This window comes from Thermobia domestica, chromosome 5 (assembly GCF_964235325.1).
Source record: "Thermobia domestica chromosome 5, izTheDome1.hap1.1, whole genome shotgun sequence".
Classification (NCBI taxonomy): Eukaryota; Metazoa; Arthropoda; class Insecta; order Zygentoma; family Lepismatidae; genus Thermobia; species Thermobia domestica.
This window is the reverse complement of record NC_137458.1, coordinates 48,134,154-48,157,400: the sequence shown is the minus strand read 5'-3', so window position 1 is coordinate 48,157,400 and position 23,247 is coordinate 48,134,154. Positions and strand designations below refer to the sequence as shown.

General features: G+C 33.4%; 1 protein-coding gene across 4 annotated transcripts in view; it reads right to left on the bottom strand.

Moving 5' to 3' along the window:
• Positions 1–23,247, bottom strand: part of klar (klarsicht) — an 828,351-nt gene that overhangs the window by 156,805 nt on the left and 648,299 nt on the right. For all 4 annotated transcript variants that reach the window (XM_081758673.1, XM_081758668.1, XM_081758672.1 and 1 more), the window contains exons 10-11: positions 14,085–14,210; positions 9,617–10,852 (exon numbers count right to left, since the gene is read on the bottom strand). In XM_081758673.1, coding sequence (XP_081614799.1) covers positions 9,617–10,852; positions 14,085–14,210 — 1,362 coding nt within the window. The remainder of the gene's footprint in view (positions 1–9,616; positions 10,853–14,084; positions 14,211–23,247) is intronic.

Sequence of the window (23,247 nt, the reverse complement as noted above, 5' to 3'; positions counted from 1 at the left end):
TTGCATATACTATTGAATACAATACAATTAGCAAAGCGTAGGAAGAAGAACTTGTTGCTTGAATGTGATTGGCTTCTATTAGTCTGTGATGGGCTCATGTTACAGTGAACCCTTGTTAAAGTTATGCAGCAAAGAAATTCAAAGATAGGTTTAACAAGTTTCAAATGTCGATCGGTTACGTTACATTCATTGTAAATCCGTAGTTTTCATTTAAGAGACAATAGAACCACCCTTCAATTTCTTTTTTAAAATTTTACATTTAGCAATAGCTTTTAAATTTAATGATAATCCTGATTCAGTGTTAACTTTTGATATTTCTTTAACTAAAGTAACATTCCACATTTCTTTATACAGATCGAACATTGATTTTATATTAAGATTTTACATCTACCAAGAGAGATTCTCCTGAATTGGACCCGATGCACTTAATTATTCTTTAACTTACACTAAAATACAAATGCTGAGCTAGGCAACGTTTATTATACAATAATAAATGTAACAGTTTCGGATATCTAACATATCCTTCTTCTGACACTATCGAAAATACATGAAAATAAGTGTCTGAAGAAGGATATGTTAGATATCCGAAACTGTCACATTTATTATTGTATAATAAACGTTGCTTTGCTCAGCATTTGTATTTTAGTGTAAGTTATTGAATATAGCAAAGCTAGTATGAATTAGTTAATTATTCTTTATCGTTTTAATAACATACGTTTGTAGTCAGAAACAATATTAAGTATACAGGTTGGAGGTATGATAGTTCCAGCCTATACTTAATATTGTTTCTGACTGTACAGGTGGTGATATGTATTACGTATATTCTGTTCAGAAACATGGGAACTACTCCCTATAGCAGCGTTTCCCAACCTTCTTCAACTTGCGGCACACTACGGGTATAACTTGAATTCTCGCGGCACACTTACAGATATTATTATTTGTAAACTTAAAACACAGTGTATTTTTTTCTGTGATTACTGATCATCTTCTCACAGAGAAGAAAGCTCGATCACTAGTTTTTCCCAGTGGTAAATCATTATGCTTATTCTGCATTCTAATTTAAAAATAGAAAACAATTGCAATGAAATATTGGACTCATGTTTTTAAAAATACGCTTTCTTTTTCGAAAACTGTATCCAACCTTTCACAAGAAGGAAGATCACTAAATAACGAACGAACAAACAAATCTCCTGTACTTTTAAAACACAAATGTACGTAATTTGTATGCACGTTTGCTTTGTCGAAGAGATTGAATGATATTTTAAATTTTCAAGTTACGAAATAGTCTGCAACAATAAAGAAACAATAATGGTCATAACAATTATAAATATTTTTTCAACATTAATAATGTAAAAAAAGTAACAGGGTATGAACTTAAAATTGTAGATTCATAGAGGTTCATAGTAGTGTGAAATAGAAATATACATTTTCCCCTATGTTTTGTAATTTGATTGCTATAGAATTAATAATTTTGTTTCGATTTCCTCGCGGCACACCAGCGGCCCATTCACGGCACACCAGTATGCCGCGGCACACCGGTTGGGAAACGCTGCCCTATAGGCAGAGGTTTCTCGACCCCTTATAAAAGAGGCAGTGTCAGTCTTTTTTCTTTCTTTTTCTACGACCCCTGGTATCGAAAAAGGGATGACGAAAGTACAGTGGTTTTTCCTTCAAATATAAAGTTGTAGGAAATATTGCCTTTATATTTCTACACAAACAATATTTTCTTTTTCTAAAGTTAGGCTAGCTAAGTCAGAAAAGAGAAGACAGCGCTAAACCTATCCTTTTAAGCCTAGAGTTGTAGTAAAACATAATTTCCACGTTCCTAAGCAGAAAATATTAGGTTTCTTTGCATTAAAATTCAATTACCCGTACTGTACGAAGTAACAAGATTTACTTTACATTTCGCAGAAGAAAAAATAAACACATAATAGTCTAAAACTTAAAATAATAATAATAATAATAATAATAATAATAATAATAATAATAATAATAATAATAATAATAATAATAATAATAATAATAATAATAATTATTATTATTATTATTATTATTATTATTATTATTATTATTATTATTATCATCATCATCATCATCAAGTTTATAAAAATGGCATAACTACCTGTAATACATTTCTGACTGAGCTTAAGTTGCGAAACTTAATGAAGGTAAAAAGCATTAGAATTTTATTTCACATACATATACAACTCGCATATCAGTACGTACAGAACATTTTATTCTTTGTATTACATGATATAGTTTCTGCAATCTATTCAATGAACAAATAATAACTTCGTGAAGTTTTTATTTTCTTCTTTCTTTAGAAATCAAGGCCACAATTTATTATATACTTTAAAACGAGTAGTGTTGACAAAATAGCATAAAGGAACACAAATTACAACTGTTGACTTTAAATGGAGAAAGAATGATATAATTAATAATGTGGACACTAGAATCAAGAAGATGTCCTTGGCGACTACGTCTGAAATCAAAAGTAAAGTTAATCTTTTCTTTTTTTTTCTTTTTCTTTTCCTAATCTTTCTGTAACGACATTTACGGCTCAACTCAACGAAGACACCAACATAAATAAACATATACTACTAAACAGGTTGGATAACATGTTGGACTTGAGCATTAAGACAGAATCTCAAAACGAAATCCACGAACAAATTTAACAATAAGTATTCGGCACCACAAAGGTGAACGGAAATCATTAATTATATTAAAAGTGAATGAGTTTATTGAAAAAAGAAGCTTTTTTATGTGAACTTTTTTTAAAAATCGATTCCCTACAACGATCTTGAAAACACAGACTTAAACAAACTTTATTATATATATATAACGATACAAGAACGTAGGTATGAGTCTGTATTCTTCAGGTTTTTCGAAAATCAGTTCATATTTATAGTCATAACAAGTATTTTAGAAATGATCCCCCCCCCCCCCCCCCCCAAAAAAAAGGATCAAAAGATTGCAATCTTGGTCAAGAATTTTAGGAATAATCCCTCAAAAAATGCATCAAAAGATTGTGATCTTGACCAATAATTAGTTTTTGGATCAGGGGCAACAAAATGTTTGAACAGCCCCTAAATTGAGTTTTCGTATTTTTTACGGAATAAGCACATCATACTGAGTTAAGTGATAGCTTGGGTTTGGCTACACTACATGTAATTCTCCAGATATAAGGCGTACAAGAAAATTTTTGAAATATATTGGATATTTTGGTGCATTTTTGGATCAGGGGCGTCAAAATTTTTGAACGGCCCCTAAATCGAGTTTTCGTACTTTTTACGGAATAAGCACATCATACAGTAAAATGATAGTTTGGGTTTGGCTACACTATATATAGTTCACCAGATATAAGGTGTACAAGAAAATATGTTGATTGAAATATATTGGATATTTTGATCCAAAAAGAGATAACAGCAACAATTTTACATGTTATTTTATTAATTTATTTATTTAGAGGACGAATCCTCTAACAATTCAACAGTTTTATTAAGCTTATTTTTAACATAAGCTCCTAAGACCAAATAATAAGAAAGGAAGTTCTTACAATTGATCACTGCAGTTTTATGGGTTATATGTTATTCTTTGCCGTTACTTATACGTAATTTACTTTAATATATCATAGCAATTATTTGAAAGTGGATATGTGTTGTTGAATTACTAGGAATGTGGTGTTGTAGAAGACAGATGTGTTTCATTGACTGACTGAAGGAGAAGTAACAAAATAGCCTCTTAAACAACCAAATGAAAGCCGATGCATTCTAATTATGACAAATGATAGAAGAAATAGCGGAACTAGTTGCTTAATTCAGAATGGACTAACATATTACTGAATAGAAAACTGAAGAAAGAACCGGGTTTATTTTGTTACAAGTTAACACACAATTGAACTGAATCATCTGTAAGAACTTCCGTTCTTATTATTCGATCTTAGGAGCTTATGTTAAAAAGAATCTTAAAATAACTGTTAAATTGCTACCAGGGCCGGCGCTAGCAGTTTTGCCGCCCTGGGCGGTACTTTCACATGCCGCTCCTTTAACCCGCAACCTTATTTTGACAGAAAACGTTTAAGTGTCACGAAAATGTAGGGTGCCCCGTTTAAAACATGTATGAAATGGAAAAGTAAACAAAAAAAATTTAACTCTCTCTCTCGAATGATTACGTAATATTTAAATGACTCCATATATAACACAATATTCAGTATGCTTGATTTCGCTGTATACCTGTGATATACAGCAGCGCATACAGAAAATAAATTTAAAAAAAAAAAAGTGCTTTAGTCACAACTAAGAATTTTAATTTTTAAACTTATTTTTATATCAAAAGATGCTTTCCAATAGAGCTGATTGATTGAGTTGATTTTTAGTTTAGCGCCCCTTTCGCCAGCGAGGCTATATAAGATGTGGACCTACCGATTAACGTGGAATCCGAACCACATGAGCTCCCGCCGGGAATCGAACCCGGGTCTCCCACGCCAAAGTGTTTCCAATAGAGTATGGAGCATGAAAATAATAGTGAATCAGCTATTACGGCAAAACTAAGTGATTGGCCTAAGCCTTATGATGTACTAGAACACAATAGTAATACATGAATTTAACATACCTTAATTGAAAAAAAAAAAAAAAAAAACTTTTCTTGCTTTGATATGAGCAAATTTCTGTATAACATTCGCGTAGTCCAATGTTTCAGCCAATTCGTGTTGTATTAATATCGCTAGGCCACTCAAGACATGGAAAACGTAGATAGTTTTTAATAAGCTTAAGTTTCGAAAACCTTCTTTCTCCACTTGCCACTGTTACCGGTAAGGTTAACAAAATCCTAAGTGCAACACTAACATTGGGAGTAAAGTCATGTTCTTTAATTTTAAAGTTTCTTTTGTTGAACTTTTACGCTTAACTATAGCGGATAACACTTTTAGTTCGTCTTTCAAATCACTGGTGTTATATCTTCCGATTCTTCGTGTGTTAAAAAGCTGGCAAGTTCAGTACACTTTTCAGACAAAAGTTCTGGAGGCATATCTTTAAGATTTCTTATATCGTAATGAAAATCGAAATACTCGGTGTGATGTTTAAGTTGCTCAAACTTTTCTCTTCAAGTTAACACAATCACGTCTAGAACTTTGTAATAAAAATCGCTCTTGTATCTTGTTTGTGGATCTTCAATAGCTTCATCCTCTGCCTCGTACTGAAATTGTTTCTTCCTCTTTCGACTTCGAGCTTGCACTGTATTACCTATCCGTGGGTAATCCATGTCTAATGCTGATGACAACTACATCATATCAACTAAGTAAGATTGAAACTTTGCATCATTTCTGTTCCTCTCAAAGTATTCAGATATATTGTCAAGAAACCTCAACTGCGTCCAACACACGAGAATCAATGCTTTGGAGACTTTTAATTACTATGTTTGTGTGCTGTAAAAAATCATACCAAATAACTAGTGAGTAAAGGAAAGGAAAGTTATGCAGCTGGTTTGCTATACACAGAGCATCGACGGCAACCATTCTATCTGTTCTATTGTCATTACTTATTTGAAGTAAGGCATCATAAACTTTCCCTGTTTGATACGAGGGACTCGTATCTGAATGGAGTCAGAGCATCAATTCGGCTCTCGCATCTTGTGGTGCTCAATGGTTTTAAAGTGAGACTGCTAATATGTTCCTTTAGTATGGCCCAAGGTTGAATCGATGCAGAAAAAAAATCTAATTTTTTAGCTATACAAAAAATGGAACGGTGTACTGAAATGTTGTGGCTGCATCATTAACGACAAGGTTTAGTGAATGACTATTGCAAAGAACATAGAAGACTCGGGAATTTATTTCTAAAATTCTCTTCTGAATACTTGAATGTTTGCTTTTCATATTGGAAACATTGTCATATCCTTGGCCCCTTATGTCTTCGATAGGAATGTTAATTTCCTTCATATGTTTAATTATTACTTCTGTCAGTCCTAGACTAGTGGTGTCTGTTACCGCTACAAAACCAAGAAAGTGTTCTCAAATTTTTACAGGGCATTCTCCATTACTGTATGTAATTTGTACATGAACGATTATTGTCATCTGCTCGGTACCAAAAATATCTGACGTACAGTCTAGTATTACACTATAATATTTTGCAACTCTCAACAAAGATAGCATTTTACTTTTTATTTGTTCACTAAGAATCTGAATGATTCCAGTTTGGACATCTTTTCCTAAGTAATGGTGGTATTTATTTGGTCCTCCCAAGGGGGTCTCAAGTGAAAGTGTACCTTTTGCATACTTGGAGTGGAGCGTTAGAACATTGTTGAATAGAAAAACATATAAAATATACCTTGATAATCTTATCCACCCTAGCTGAAAATCTTATCTACGTCGCTGCAGGGGAAATATTGAACGATACCTGTTTGATAATTGAAAATGAGGAAAAATGCTCTGAATTTCCTGAGTGAGTATTTTCCAAAATGTGAGTGAATTAACTTCAATTATATTCTCAGATGAACACAATTTTATTTTTCCATGTGGGCCCATTACGAAGCATTATATTTTGATAGTATTCTTTTCCTTTTCAATTTTTGCCGCCCATTAATCTTGCCGCCCTGGGCGGTGGCACGGCTCGACCCCCCCTCGCGCCGGCCCTGATTGCTACAGGAATTACTCTCTAAATAAATAAATTGGTAAAACAACATATAAAGATGTTACTGTTATTTATTTTTATAACTATAAATATGAACTGATTTTCGAAACAACCTGAAGACCACAGACTCATACCTATGTTCTTGTATTGTTGTATACATATATTTAAAAGAAAAGAAGTTTGTGGCAACTACGTGTTTTTTTTTAAATCTACAGTTTTTTTTTTTTTTTTTTTTTTTTTAACTGGCTAAATTTAAATCGCTTGTTAATGAACAATTTAATTTCCACTGACATTTATCACATGACATTTTAACTTTTAATTATGGTGTAATTTTCCAGGCGGGAAAACTATATTTAAAGAATTAAAGGAATCTAAAGGAATAATAATAGGCAAACAAGAGAGAATCTTATATATTATAATGAAATAATGACCATACTCTCCATATAATATTTCTTTAGTTATTGAATTCAACGAATGAAGAAAAAAATGCAACTATGTATTTTGATTTCACTCTTTAGTTTAAATGGGATTTGCACCTATAGAAGATATGAAGTAAGAAAAACTAGCTTCTTTCCTCTATATCTCATTCACTCTTTAGTTTAAATGGGATTTGCACCTATAGAAGATATGAAGTAAGAAAAAGTAGTTTCTTTCCTCTATATCTCATTCACTCTTTAGTTTAAATGGGATTTGCACCTATAGAAGATATGAAGTAAGAAAAAGTAGCTTCTTTCCTCTATATCTCATTCACTCTTTAGTTTAAATGGGATTTGCACCTATAGAAGATATGAAGTAAGAAAAAGTAGCTTCTTTCCTCTATATCTCATTCACTCTTTAGTTTAAATGGGATTTGCACCTATAGAAGATATGAAGTAAGAAAAAAGTAGCTTCTTTCCTCTATATCTCATTCACTCTTTAGTTTAAATGGGATTTGCACCTATAGAAGATATGAAGTAAGAAAAAAGTAGCTTCTTTCCTCTATATCTCATTCACTCTTTAGTTTAAATGGGATTTGCACCTATAGAAGATATGAAGTAAGAAAAAAGTAGCTTCTTTCCTCTATATCTCATTCACTCTTTAATTTAAATGGGATTTGCACCTATAGAAGATATGAAGTAAGAAAAAGTAGCTTCTTTCCTCTATATCTCATTCACTCTTTAATTTAAATGGGATTTGCACCTATAGAAGATATGAAGTAAGAAAAAGTAGCTTCTTTCCTCTATATCTCATTCACTCTTTAGTTTAAATGGGATTTGCACCTATAGAAGATATGAAGTAAGAAAAAGTAGCTTCTTTCCTCTATATCTCATTCACTCTTTAGTTTAAATGGGATTTGCACCTATAGAAGATATGAAGTAAGAAAAAAGTAGCTTCTTTCCTCTATATCTCATTCACTCTTTAGTTTAAATGGGATTTGCACCTATAGAAGATATGAAGTAAGAAAAAGTAGCTTCTTTCCTCTATATCTCATTCACTCTTTAGTTTAAATGGGATTTGCACCTATAGAAGATATGAAGTAAGAAAAAGTAGCTTCTTTCCTCTATATCTCATTCACTCTTTAGTTTAAATGGGATTTGCACCTATAGAAGATATGAAGTAAGAAAAAAGTAGCTTCTTTCCTCTATATCTCATTCACTCTTTAGTTTAAATGGGATTTGCACCTATAGAAGATATGAAGTAAGAAAAAAGTAGCTTCTTTCCTCTATATCTCATTCACTCTTTAGTTTAAATGGGATTTGCACCTATAGAAGATATGAAGTAAGAAAAAGTAGCTTCTTTCCTCTATATCTCATTCACTCTTTAATTTAAATGGGATTTGCACCTATAGAAGATATGAAGTAAGAAAAAGTAGCTTCTTTCCTCTATATCTCATTCACTCTTTAATTTAAATGGGATTTGCACCTATAGAAGATATGAAGTAAGAAAAAGTAGCTTCTTTCCTCTATATTATAAAATATTAGTTATATTCTTAACAAGTACTGTATATATTAATTATAAATGCACTTTGTCTTAAAGTTTGATGTTACCTATTACAGCATCTTATTGTTTGATGACAAGCAATAGTTCTAATCTTACTAGAACGTATAATTTTCTACGTAATTAAAAAACTATTTTAAAACCCATTTAAAACTTTATTTTAAAACTTTCTTTTTTTCACTGGTGGGTACAGCAGCGGGTTTTGATACATACGATATGCTAATATGCTAAACATGTAAAACAGGACTTTTGAAAGAGATACTAATTTTTTTTTCCTCCGTATTGACTTGGCATAAAAGTATAACACAGTTTTGGATATCTGGATGTATGTTCAGAAATGCACTGCTGTATTATCTTTTAGTTTTAAGAAGAAAGGAAACTACCAATTTGGAGCAATAACTCTTGATGGATAAAATTGGTTAAAAAGAATTTAAAATATGCGAAGCATATCTTTTTTAAGCAATTTTACCCATCCACATTTCTCCCCATGTTTTAAATCCTTTTCGAATTGTAACTAGGCTGAAGATGGAGATAATGTTCTCTGAAAGTACTTCCTAGAGGAGTGTTTGTTTTCAGCTGTGAGTATTAGCCTTTTGCTTACATTTTTCTATATAATACACATATTTACGCGCCAGAATTGAATCTCTGCATATCAGAATATAATCGCAATTCCACATACGTGTAAATAAATTATTTTTGTTTTTTAACCAGAATTATCAATACTCCCACAAACAGACGTAAGGTATACTTATTCTTAAAAATGTGATATCTATCTTAAAAAGAAAGAACATAAATATCACGAAAGAAAGTTCCCAGTTTTTTTTTTTTTTTTTTTTTTTTTTTTTTACCAGAACAAGATAAATACACAAAATAAACAAACATGGCACACACAAAAAAAAAATCTTCGGTCAACATCAACAAACGTCAAGAACGTGATAATGCAACAACCATAACATAACAAAGTTAAGTTTTAAAATAACTATTGATACGATAAGGAAAGAAAAAGAATAGATTACCTGTGATGACGTAATACTCTTGTTATCATCTTCATGTAAGTGATATTTCAACCATTCCTTGATTCTTGCATACTTCGTCTCACCGCCTTCACCAAACTTCAGAGGTTCAAAGCGTCTGTTCCGAATTTTTTGAGGACTATCTTCCCTCACAAGCTCCTCCGCTTTGCTTACAAGTTCAAGAATTGATTCCTTGCTGCAGGTACGGTCATGCATTGGCCTATCCTCGTTGACTAGAGTAGAGATACTCAATGAACTCACCTTCGAATTATTATTATTATTATTACTATTATTGTTTGGAGAACTGTTAGCACTTGCAACACAGTTATTGTTTGCACCTTGCGCATTATTTAACGGATTTATGGCACTTTGCTCACTATCACTAAGTTTCTTAACGGAGTTATCTGATTCCAGCATATTTGCATCTGTATCAGAGCTACCGGTTTCGTTATCCTGACCAAATTGAAGTTTTGTTCTTACATTACGTTTTAGACTAGCTTGTTTCTGTGGGATAACTTCCACTTTCATTGAATTATTATTGACACTCTGGGGAGATCCGTTCGAGCTTCCACAAGTGTATGTCCATTCCTCCTCTGAAGATTCTTCCATGGATTTCATTTCATTTCCCGAACTGCCTGATGCAACTCTCTCCTGTTTACCCTCCCTCTCAGAGTCTGTATCCAAATGTTTGAAATAGAATGTGGCACAATTAGGACCTTTACGGTCTGATTTACTAAACATTGAAGCATCTTCGGGGAATTTACCCAGAAGATTGACTGAGGTAATGTGTGGCGGACATTTTTCCGAATGTCTGGAAGACACTGTAGCAGTCTCTGATGCACTTCTTTGGTAGCAGTTATTGTTTTCGTTCACCGCCGTTAATGCAGGTGTTACTTGTGTGGTGGCAGTTTCAATGTTATCGGAATTAATTACCGAGTACTTATCATGACTCTGTACCGTTCCCACTTTATCATCATTCGAGAGATGTGTGGAGCTCTCTGAGGAATAGCCAATATCATGAATCAATTCAATGCCGTCCGTTTTCCCACATTTAGCTTCCAATTCGACAATTCCAGTTGTTCCCACCATGTTGTTTTTGCTTATGCAAGGTGCTCCGTTTGTTTTGTCCTCCAGACTCGGTAAACCACTGTCTCCCTCCACTGGTGATACACAATTGTCTTGATCTCCGGCTGTCAAATTAGGACTTATGTCCATTACACACAACTCGTCAAAGTCATCCTGAAATGAAAACAACAGACGTATCACAATTAAAAATTCTTGCAAATTTCTAATACAAAGTTTAAATATATCTATTTTAATGCTATTTCGCACACTCCTTACCAATGTCTTTAATTTAGTCAAAACCATTACCATGAGTATATATATGTATATGCCGTATATGTATGTACGGCATAATACTCAATCTTTTTTTTTTTTTTTAAGTATTTATTAGAAATGTGCCCAGAATGATATAAGAAAATAATGTAAAACGGAAACTATGTAAACGGAAATATAAAATAAATAAACAAATATTATATATAGAGAGAGCAGAGACTGTTACATAAAGCCAGGTATAATGTTTCTTAAAGTGAAATGTATGTGTATCATAAGATATTATTTTGTTAGTATTTTATAATTTATTTTCTATTTTCAACAGGAAATGTTGACATTTGGCATTTTTATTTGATGATAATCATTTACAGATATATAGTTTTGCTTGTTTATCTGCTTGATTTATTGCGTGATCACACGGCATGCAAGATTGTTTACTTATATCTCGCAATAAAATAAATAAATACATATTTTTCGCACACCACTGTCTTGTAATTTGATTTTCAAAGTTTGAGTTTTAATCAATAAAAACGTTACTTCCACAATTATACACTTCATTATTTCCTAACACGAGTCACGTTTTAGAAAAAAAAGTTATGAGAACAAACAAACAATACAAGTCACCATCTTTTGAATAGTAATTACAGATTACTTGAGAACATGCATTTCACATATGGAAAAATAATACAACCTCATATGAATATACTTTCCTTTTTATTCATGATGTCCCAGTGTGTGAAATCAAAGTTATTTATTTCGTTATAATACAAAGGGCGAGATAAGTAAGTTAATCAACTATTTCTTCCCGCATAAAATACTGGTATATATATTTATTCTGAGTGTCAGGTGAAATAACGAAGTCACTGTGTCATAAAACACAAGAAACGAGTCAATTAACAGATCTCTTCTTCCCACACCTCTTTTTACTCATATATATATTCATGATATATGTATTTCTTCGATAATATTTTTTTCACGAAGTTCGCTGTTTGAACTGTTTTGAAAAAAAAAAAAAAAAAAAAAACTCCCACGTTTTTCTTTCAGTAAAGAGAAACTTTAGATTTATAGCTCTAATTAAAAGGGAAGAACAGAAGTAATTATTTTTTTTTGTGAAAATTAGTATTACGTAGTTGATAACCGCTCATGCATTTATGCTGCAGTGATTTTCACTGAAAATGCAGTTGGAAATCAAGAAAAAAGGAAAAAAAAACGATAAAAGTGTTGATAATTATTATGGTATAAAAATGTATGATGAGCACCCTAATTTTTTTTTCTAAGGAGAGGTACAATAAAATATAAAGAAAATAAAACACTTATATTTATCATGTTACATAGATACACGTTTCAGAATATTCGTTGAATTTTCCACTTCATTGTGTTATTTTTAAAAATATTGATAAAATAATAACCGTACAAAAACGCTTTTATAAAATGCTCTGAAAACGAATTTTTTGTGGGATAGAATTGAAAAATCGAAAGTCATGAGAGTATCCTGTGGAAACGCGCCCTTACCGGTCAGAGTAGAACAAAGAAAACTTGAAGAGGTCATGACGAGAGACGCTTACTGCACCAAAGATATCAGGTCGAGAATTGCCATAGGCAAAGAAACATTCAACAAGAAAAGATAACTCTTAACCCCTTTCTGCATGATTTTTTTCTTTTAGCGAAAAAAAATCCGTATTGGAAATCTTCATATGGGAACTTGAAAAATGAATTGAATCTAAAATTAAACCTTGAATTTTAGATTTTTCACTTAATTCCGACGAGAAATAAGTGCCATATATATGATACACTTACAACTCACAAAGAACATGCCAGATGACACCAAAATCTCTTATTCATACACGTTAATATCTTACACAGCAGACAAAACAGTCATTTGGTGCCTTTGATAAATCACAGAAAACCTAAAGTGAAAAAAGAGGTTGTGCCATATATGGCACGGCATGCGGTAAAGGGTTAACTAGCAGGTTTTATAATGGACTAAGGAAGAAGTTGGTAACGTGCTATATATGAAGTATTGGACTGTATGGTTCAGAGATTTGGACACTATGGAAGTTAGAGAAGAAATAGCCTATTTAGAGAGCTTCGAAATGTGGTGTTTGAGGAAGATGGAGAAGATGATATCGATAGAGAGAGTAACAAACGAAGACATTTTAACACAGGTAGAAGAGAAGAGGACGTTTTTCGCCAGCATCCTTCGTAAGAAGGCAAACTGGATTGGACACATCTTCATACCGCTATAGAAGGAAAGATGGAAGGAAAGCGAGGAATAGAAAGAAGAACACAATGATCGATAATTTGAAAAGTAGAAGAAAATATTGGGAATTAAAAGAGGACGCTGAAGATCGAGAAGCTTGGAAGAATCATTTTTATTCAATATCTTTCAATCAATTCCTTTTTCCTATATGAGCTTTCGTATTTAAATTTCTAGGATCATTTTACAAAACTTCCAACCGTTTATTCAAAAATTTCGCGGGAGTACAATAAAAGAGTGAATTCTCAACCTTCTTGATAGTTAAGAAGTAAACCGAACGCCTAATATATCTGCAACCAATCGCACTTTTCTGTTGATTCGGGTTGTATAAGCAACAGGCGCTCCATAGAATTAATTCTAAACAATAATAATTTTATACTAAAACGATAAACTAAAGCGAAAATTATGTGAAAATATTATATAGGCATCAAGCTTACGCATCTCTACAAAATTTCAGAGTTCTAGTTAGTATGGAGATGAGTGACATTTAAGCTGCAAGATATGATTCGAATAAATAAATAAATAAATAAATAAATAGCCTAATAACTGTAATGAATGATAATACGACAAATTTTACAACGCAAGATATTGAATATTTCGGTTATAAAAATTTTAGCTTCATTGCTGCAATAGAAATGAAGAGCTTTTCTAAAATATGCCCTCAACACACACCTTCACTTGATGAGAAATAAAATCAACTTCATTAGAAGAATGAAGTTGATGTTTTGTTCTGAGATAATATTTTTTTACTGAGGGAGCGAATAATATTTTGAGCAGTAGAATGTTGTGCTTTTGAAATGATCTATGTTTCTTGGTTCTGATGTCAAATTACAATATAATGTAATAAGCTTTTTTTTTAATGAATGAAGAAAAAGTTCTTACCTCAATGAAGGTACTATACTTTGAGAGCTGTGCACCAACGTGGCTCCAATCTCCACTCAGCCGTGGGTACTTCGTAAGTGGTTCATCATCGCTGTCCGATACACTGCTGTTTTCTCCTAACTGGCCCTAAAATAAAAAAAATAAAAAAGATACAATATGTATTACTGTTTCAAGGCACTACAAATTCACACACATATATACAATTTGTAATCAAAAACAAAATTAATACATATTTTTTACAGAAAATCCCATTTTCGCCACTCTTTTTTGATATTACAAGCATTCTTTTACCAGGATATATTGTTCCATTAATTGGCAATTCCTCAGAGACATATTCATAATATTGTCCCAAGGAGAAAGTATCTGTGAGAAGGATTAAATATTTTGCAAGAAGTGTTAGTTGACACAGAATTTTGATTTGTAGATTTATTTTATTTTCGTTTATGGACTAAAAATTCATACCACTGTTAATTTTGGCCATTTTACTTCACCTAACTGTAAGCATATCGCTTATCGCTTTTCCTTCTTTTATTTAGAATCTCAACTTAACTTTCCGCATAAGAGTTTAAGGTTTTGTGTTTTACATTCTATGCAACACCTAGGTTATGAGGGAGCTCTGAACCGCGACTGGAGCTTTGCAGTTGGCGGGTGCGCAGATCATCACACAAGATCAATGCTTAAAGGTCGTTCCTTACCACACTATTTCGCCTCCGAGAATGCTGGGCTAGAGAACCGGACTACCGGCTCCCTGCTTTGCGTATAAAAGGGAACAATGCAATGAAATCTCAAATGTTAGTGCAAATGGTATAGGCCAATTTTGTAGTGGACGCCTCAATAATAGAACATGAATGGAATACTGAATTCGGTACAAGTCTGTTTACATATTGAAATAAATATGGCCTTTCGGGTTCGATTATTACTCCCTCCAGACTGTTATTTAAAATTCTCAACATTTTCACAGTCGATTCCCATTTCAAGTATCCAGTAACAGAAATCACATTGATTTTCAGCAGGCTACGACTTGAATAAAATAACACTATGCTAATTACTCGCTCTGACAATTTATTGCATGCTAAAATTGATTATTCACAGATTTGTAACAATCTTTCCTTGCGGAAAAAAACAATAACACTATCGGCTATGCAACAATGGGTCAGATTGTAAAAACAGGATACAAGTTCTTTACAAATAAAAATGTACAGGAAATCGACTCACTGCCTTAGCTTTGGTAACCATCCTAAAAAAGCCACTGTGACAAATTCAAGTGGCATTTTGTTGCTATTCGAAACGTGAAAAGGGGGTGTGGCAAGATTGAACTAGAATCCAAAAAGCGACGCGCTGCAATTGCTCTTGTGGAACAAAAGGTGGTCCGCAACGGTCATTGGTTGACCATGCCACACAAACCAACGACTTAGATTTATTAGTTTGTTCTCTGACTCAATTGCATGGAACATTGCAACCCTTCCGCTACCATATGCTCAGTACATGCAACTTCCGCAGCAGAGACGAAAAGTATAAATAGTGTTGCCAGTATCTCACATCTAATTATTCGTACCAAAACCGAAAACATACGAGTACAAACAATACGCATAGGAATAAACACACTAATACTCGATTTTTGTCTTAACAGCTGTTCCAATAAGTTAGTATGATTAATATATTATAGAAAAAAATTAGAAGGATGTCTGCATTGTTGTATGTTGTTGTGGTATAATTTTAATTGTTAAATCAATATAATTTTAATTTCCAATGAGTAAAAAATAATTGCTGATACAATATATTTTTTGATACTGGTACACTAATTAATTACTGATGCTGATACAAGAATTTTTACTGTGTGTAAAATGTACAAATGAACTCTAAAAAGTAAATTTACTTTGCAAAGAAAATTTTCGAAATGTGTACCTCATTGGTACTCTTGTGTATCTGAAAGGGTAGGGAACACGTCTTTGGTGCCCGTGCACCCAGATTCAATTAAATGCTGACTCAGAATCATAACATAATTCGGAATCTACAGCTATGGAGAGGCTAACGAACTCCAGTCCCGCCAGAAATAATGGCGTTCAGAGTGAATGCACTGACCACACATTATCCAGTCGAATATTCACAATTTGGACAGCAGCGCTAAGAAATTTAATTCCTTATATTTTCTAAATTTTTCATATGGTGACTAGGGTTATGCGATATTCGGATTTCATTATGGAAAATTCAAATCGTGGAAATATCAAAACTTGTTTAAATATAAATATTAAAATATCGAAATATCGGAAACCAAAATATCCCAAAATCGAAATATCAATCAGCAACGGTTTTGATTTCGATATTTGAAAATATCGACCAACCGACATACCAAACTATTGAACAGCCCAGCAGTTGCTTTCACTGACTCGTACTTTGTATGAAGCCGAAGTTTCTTGTATGTCTGGCAACCTGGCTAAAAGGGAGATTGAAGAAAGGGTTTTGCCAAAATGAATAATAGAATATAATACAAAGTGCAGATCGGAAACTCTCTTGAGCTCATGACAAATAACAGAAGTATGTTTAAAAAAAAAAAAAAAACGATAAAATATTGTAGCCATATTCTCAAGTTGATTATCTGAATGGCTCTTCCCCGCAATGAAATACCACAAAGATCACTCATGCAATATTTTGTATGCGGTTTCATTCGCCATTTTTGATTTATTCAACGAAAGTATAATGTGAGTCAGGAAGAATATATATATATATATATATATATATATATATATATATATATATATATATATATATATATATATATATATATATATATATATATATATATATATATATATATATATATATATATATATATATTCTTCCTGAGTCACATTAGTGATCCGTAGCAAATGTATAGACATCCGTGCACCCGAAAAGTCTTGAATCCTAGTTTCTCTGGGATCAACAAAGGTCAGGCGAAACTTTCTTTTAATGCATAAGAGCGCAAGTGGTTCAGAATCAGTAATAAAGTTCCTTTGGGCTTAACCGAGGTCATCAGAGAAAGTATATAATCCAATGCATAACAGCGTAAGTGGTTCTTACGCCTATTTATCATTAACACTCTAATAACAACAAAAAAAATTCAAATAGCTTTTATTGTTCACTAACAAATGTTTTTGTTTCGCCCTGGTGATTTCAGTACTTGTCTAAGAAGTCAATTAATGTATCATAGCTCCCGAAGCGGTTTTGTTTTCTGTATGTAGTTAACATGAAATGAAGTATTTCCGTTTAACGTAGAGTTGCCATATTTTAAAATTAGAAAAGCGGGAGATTCGAAACCGTAAGTACTGGTGTGAACTTTTGTATTACAAATACTGACCTGGGATCCTTCGGACCTTTTTTTTTTTTTAGTTTTTTTTTCCCTTAAGTGACACTTCCAATGTACTTTTCTAACGAAACTAAAGTAAAGCAAATTTTGTTTTTGCCGTTAATGTTTTATTAAGTTCAACAAATGTGAGTCTTGAATTGTAAATTAAGTATTAAATAAGTAGTACAGTAAGATATCTGCTGTAAGGATATTTGTAAGGCAAGCTAAAAAAAGAAAGAAAGAAAGAAAGAAAGAAAAGGAAAAAAGAAAAAGAAGATATTTTTCATACGGTTTTCTCCCTAAGAAAACCAAAATAATCTCTAAATTTTTATCATAAGAAAGATAAAACAATGTGCATTAGAGCAAATCTCTTATTAACAAACGGTTCTGCGCACGCGCACTGGACAAATAACTCACAGCCTGAGCCTGAGCGCGAGTCCAAATTTAACTCTATCGAAACTGAAATTGACACAGAAATGTAGCGATTTACGTTGAATATAACAACACTTTATTAACAAAGTCGTCTTAGATTTTTCTCCAATCCAAAAAAGTGGGTGATTTTTGGTGATTAAGAGTTGATTAAGCGGGGGACGAATATAGGACCTGAAAATCGGGTGGTACCCGCTAAAATCGGGTAATATGGCAACCCTAATTTAACGTGCTAAGGGAGACGGATAATTAAGGCAAGTGAATGATGATGGGTGCAAGGTCCGAGGTTCGATTCACAAGAGGCACAAAGTTTTGATGTTAGCACAAGACATTGAGCACCATTTGCATCGGAAAGCCTGCATAGTCTATTACATTAAATTAGTAATTTCAAATACAATGGTAATTATTATAACTACATAAAATGATCTTATAGAAAATACATTGGACACTGTAATTAGCGAAAACCTGAAGTGTTCACTAAATAAGTAAATAAAAAACGGTACATTAAATACTTTTCATTTTGCTAATGTTTTTCTTAATATTTTCCCCGCTTATCCATGGGAACGACGTAAATAAGTGTGGTCCACCGGGGTTTTCAAAGAAAGAAAAACTGACTTCTATTTTTAAGAACGATCTCATATTACAAACGATATGGTGGTCTAATGCTCTCTCGAAAGACAAATACAATTAGTAACAGTTCAAATTCAATTACTGAACTTTGACGCACAAGTCATCAGAACTAAGTACATTAATGTTCCTAACACTACCAGCATCAATATCTAACATACAATGCCTAGTTTTATTTTTCAGCTCTTCCTTGGGGATCAATTCCTTATTCTATTAGACATAAGAAAGAAAAACGGGGTACGGAAGACCAATTACTGTAATAGCTTTCATCTACGAGCAGAAAACAGCAATTTATCATCATATGCACTTACACACAATACGTGCATTATCCCCTTGGTTACTTCCACCAGCTTTCTTAACGCACCCAATGAGTAACAACAGCATGTGCGCAGCCATAACGCTTATTCAAATACGAACAATCAATGGCAATGCATAACAGACCACAGAAAGGGTTACCAGGGACCTCACACAAACCAAAAGGACTAACTTGTCAAACTATCTGAATTTATCGCAGTCGCTGACACGACATCCAGTAAATCGAGTTTTCTAACCTACCCTTTCTGTACGGAGATTGTCGTCCATCTACAGTTCCCTCCATTCAACGAGCAGTCAAACAGGTTTTTATAAGCTTTTCGTCATAATTGCGGTTGTCAAAAAAACATGGGTGACAAAAAACTGATTGTGTGTGTGTGTGGCCAACAGCCGTAATTTACCAGTTTATACTGTCATATTTTAAATGGCACACTTGTTACCGGCTTCCTTTTGTATAAAAAAAACATTAAAACGTATTAATTTTTAAATATAAAACCGAAACTTTTTAACGATTTATTTTTCGTATTTCCTATTAATTTACTGTTCCTGACTTTTTCAAGAACTCTTGTTGGGCACGTCGTTATTCATGTTGCTATTTTGAATGACATTTTCGTTCAGTGAATTAAAGTTGACAGCAACAGTCTTTGGAGAGCCTGACAGATGACAAATGAGACCTGAGCACGCATACACACATTATTTACCATTACTTGCATGTTCCTTTACGTTAGTGCGCCAAATTCATTAAGTATTTGCAGTATTTTCTTCTTCCATAATGGAGTTCAGAAAATATAAGAACATATCGTACATAATGAAGTAACACTCAATACCGTAAGACAATTTGTGTATTGTTCAATGTACTGAATGAAACAAAATTACTTTTTATTTCATATGTTAACTAAACAACACATGAATTGATAATCAAACTTAAAATTATACCCGTATGATTAACTTTTTTCCTTGAACAAAATTTACATTGTAGCCACAGAGTGGAAAGCTAATTTTCTTATCCCTGAATAACTTTTCAATTTGTTGCAATTATTGAAGACTTCCTGGTTTTGTCCTGAAATCTCTTCTTTCTCTTTTTCTTTCATTAGCTAAACGAATGGTTCTCAACCTTTATTGACTGACGACACATTTGTTTGATATTTTTATTATAAATAATAATAATAATAATAATAATAATAATAATAATAATAATAAAAAACAAGAATGGGCAGTCTTAACGCTTCACCTAGATTGAAAACAGAGTATTCAATGGAATACCTGAAGCACACAGCAATCAGGAATACGGTCTCAAAATGCACAGAAGTCCACATGGTCACCGAAAGTTTTATATAACTTGTATTCTTGCCTTTCCATCCTTATCACAAATACTATCTTTAACACCTTAAGCATCGATATCTATATTTATTATAATATATCTACGTTTAAGAAGCTACCTAAGCATAGTGCCTTCGACGTAAGAGATCCGGGTTTGATTCCCGGTGGGAGCTCACGTGGTACATGTCTCACGTCTCAAATAGCTTCAGCGCTGAAGGGGATGCCAAACTCCAACCCAACCTACCAACTCTACGTTTATAATTTTGGGCAGTATTAATTGATTAATCATGCTCCACAGCAAGGGCGCCGATTCTGGGGGCCGAGGGGGCCCGGGCACCCCCAAAGCTCATGTAGGCCCCCTATTGTATTTGTGAATATACAATATTTGGCATAATTTGAGTGCAATTTGTCTTAAAATCTTCATATATAGCCTATATATCTTCTGTATCTGAATGTACCTCCTTCCCCCCAAATTTGCAGAGAAATCGGCGCCCTTGCTCCACAGTAACTGACTTCCCCACGACAGTGTTTTATTTTTTCGGTAAACACTGTACTTATTATTATTTCCCAGTTTTCATAACAAATTGTCCATGCCATAGCCCGTGCCCACTCACCTGTATCTCACCAAGTACGGTATACAATAAAAATTGTTTCACAACCACAGTATAGAAATCGAATCAAAAAGACATTGTAACATGTCAATTTAAGAAGAGTAAATACACCAACTTTCTAAATACAGTAAGTATTATTTTTTCTACCAACTAGCAACACCTGCGTGCTGGTATGAGTATGTTCCACTTTTATTTTATCTACCAGTGCGCCAGCTGAGCGTTACAGACCATTACCAACCAACAATGTGTAGCTGCAATAATCGCGTCAACATAAAATGAAGGACACTCCAACTATCCGAGCATTATAGCTTTTGAACAGGCATTTCACAGCGCGAATTTAACTGGTTGCACCGAATGCACTTGTGCTTTCACTGATTTGCACCGAAGGTTCTAATATAAAAGAGTGACGAAAACTGGCCTTGGTACATTGTTGCAAGAGGCAATGGTATAAATATATACACCACAGTTCTGAAATATGTCCAATATTTACGAAGGTTCTTAAGTAATAATATTTAAATATGAATCTAAGAACAGTTTTATTATCGTCGTCATAAACTGAAATAAGCTTATATAAAGCTATTCAAGACCTTTAGCTATTTTCAAACGTATAAAATGAGACCTGTTTCGCCTCAATAAAAGCCATGTTAAAAAACATTACTTAATGTGAAAGTGCTATCCTGAGCCGTAACCGACGATGGCTGAGCTAATGAGGTATTGAAAAGCAATCTTTCGACTAGAAACAAATATATAAATAAAACAAATAAATCTAAAGGTTATCTGCGATTATGTTATCAGATTGGAAAACAAATATCTAAACAATTATGGACTTTGAAGGTAATTCACTCAACAAATTTAGGTCAAACACCTATCTCCATCCATAGTTTCAAACCTCAGCCTGAATTATTTCACCAATACGTACCAGAGATGGCCATTTTGCAGTCGTGACTCACTGTCCTCAACGAGGACAGCAGTTTCAGAAGGGTCGTAGGAGGCCGCGCTGGTTCAGTGGTAGAGAGTTAATCTCTGGTGTATGGGGTCTCTGGTTCGACCATAGTTCGCGCTAAGTGGGCTTTGTGGTGGACAAACAACATGTGCATGTGTTTCCTTGGGGTTCTCCCGTTTCCTCCCACTTTCTTCATTCCATCATTTGATTCGTCATCATCACCGTCTTCTTTAGCCTACACGGCAAAACCGTGGGACGTAAAACTAAAAGATTTCATTTCATTTTCAAGATGAGTTGTTTGGAAGTGGCAGATAGCCCCAAGGAATATATTTCTCAAAACTACTAATCTTATACATAAAATCACGACAAATTAGAAACATCAGAATTAGCATATAAAAATGATCTTTACTGTTATTGTAGTGTTTCTGTCCGAGACGAGACAAGAAATAAGGTTATCTCGTCTAGTCTCGTAAAATTTTGTAAAAATTATCACTTCGTCTCGATTCTCGAAACAAATACTTGATTCTCGAAATTTTCTCGTCTCGAAATGTACAAAATTTATCATCTGATGTTTTTCTTACTCCTTCCGCGTCACGAGGGATCCACGAAGGGTGTGATATAAAATTGGAGTATTTTGTGTAATAACAACACTAAAACACTAAGACTTGAGTGAATTTGTATTGGCTAGAGACTCGTGACATGTCTCGTCTGGTATAGTCTCGAATTTAAAAATGTGCTTCCTTTCTCGAGTCGTTTGCGAGACGGGTAACACTAACTAATAGTTCAAATAATAAGTTTAAATTCGAACGTTCAAATATTATTCCTATTGAAATAATTTTAACAATAAACCGTAAACATAGACATTTATTACAGTTAGTTATCTATGGAAACGAGCAATGAACATCGTAAGTTAACTCTGCAGGTGAACCACCTTTGGCTATAGTTCTCCAAATTCGTAGATCATGCGCGTAAATTGGAGTTTTCTACTGAAGTAATTGTGACCAACATTAGATGAGGACACAAACCTATCTAAGATGGCCCAACATACAATGCCCAACTTAACAAATGTTACCAACTGAAGGATTAAACATGGATAAACATCTACACAAATCTACGACAGTTACATTAGCTGTTGCAAACATGGGACCCATCAAGCCATGTGATTTCAACTTTTTTTTCTTTCTTGTTGGACTCAAGAGTTGTAAGAAAGGGAAAGGACAAAAATCACGTCCGAAACGAAGTAAAAATTAACAGGGCGTGGTGACCAAAACGTGACGGAAGGAGAGCATTGTATTCAGAAACGACTGACATTAGTCAGGAACCCTGCAAGAACTTTCCACCATGCACAATGACAGTGGTTAATGCTTTGGACGAGCACCATATAAAAGAAAAGGAGCAGGAAGACTTCAATCTCATATATTCTCTCAAGAGTTCAAAATCCTTACGCCCTCTCTCTTCATCAAGAGTTTCAAAAAAGAAAATAATAATAACTTCCACGGCGCTGTTATTAGATTTCACATAATATGAACAATCAAGTTTTTACAATGTGCTACACTTCAAAGTACATTATTATTATTTGATTGTACTTTGGCAGTG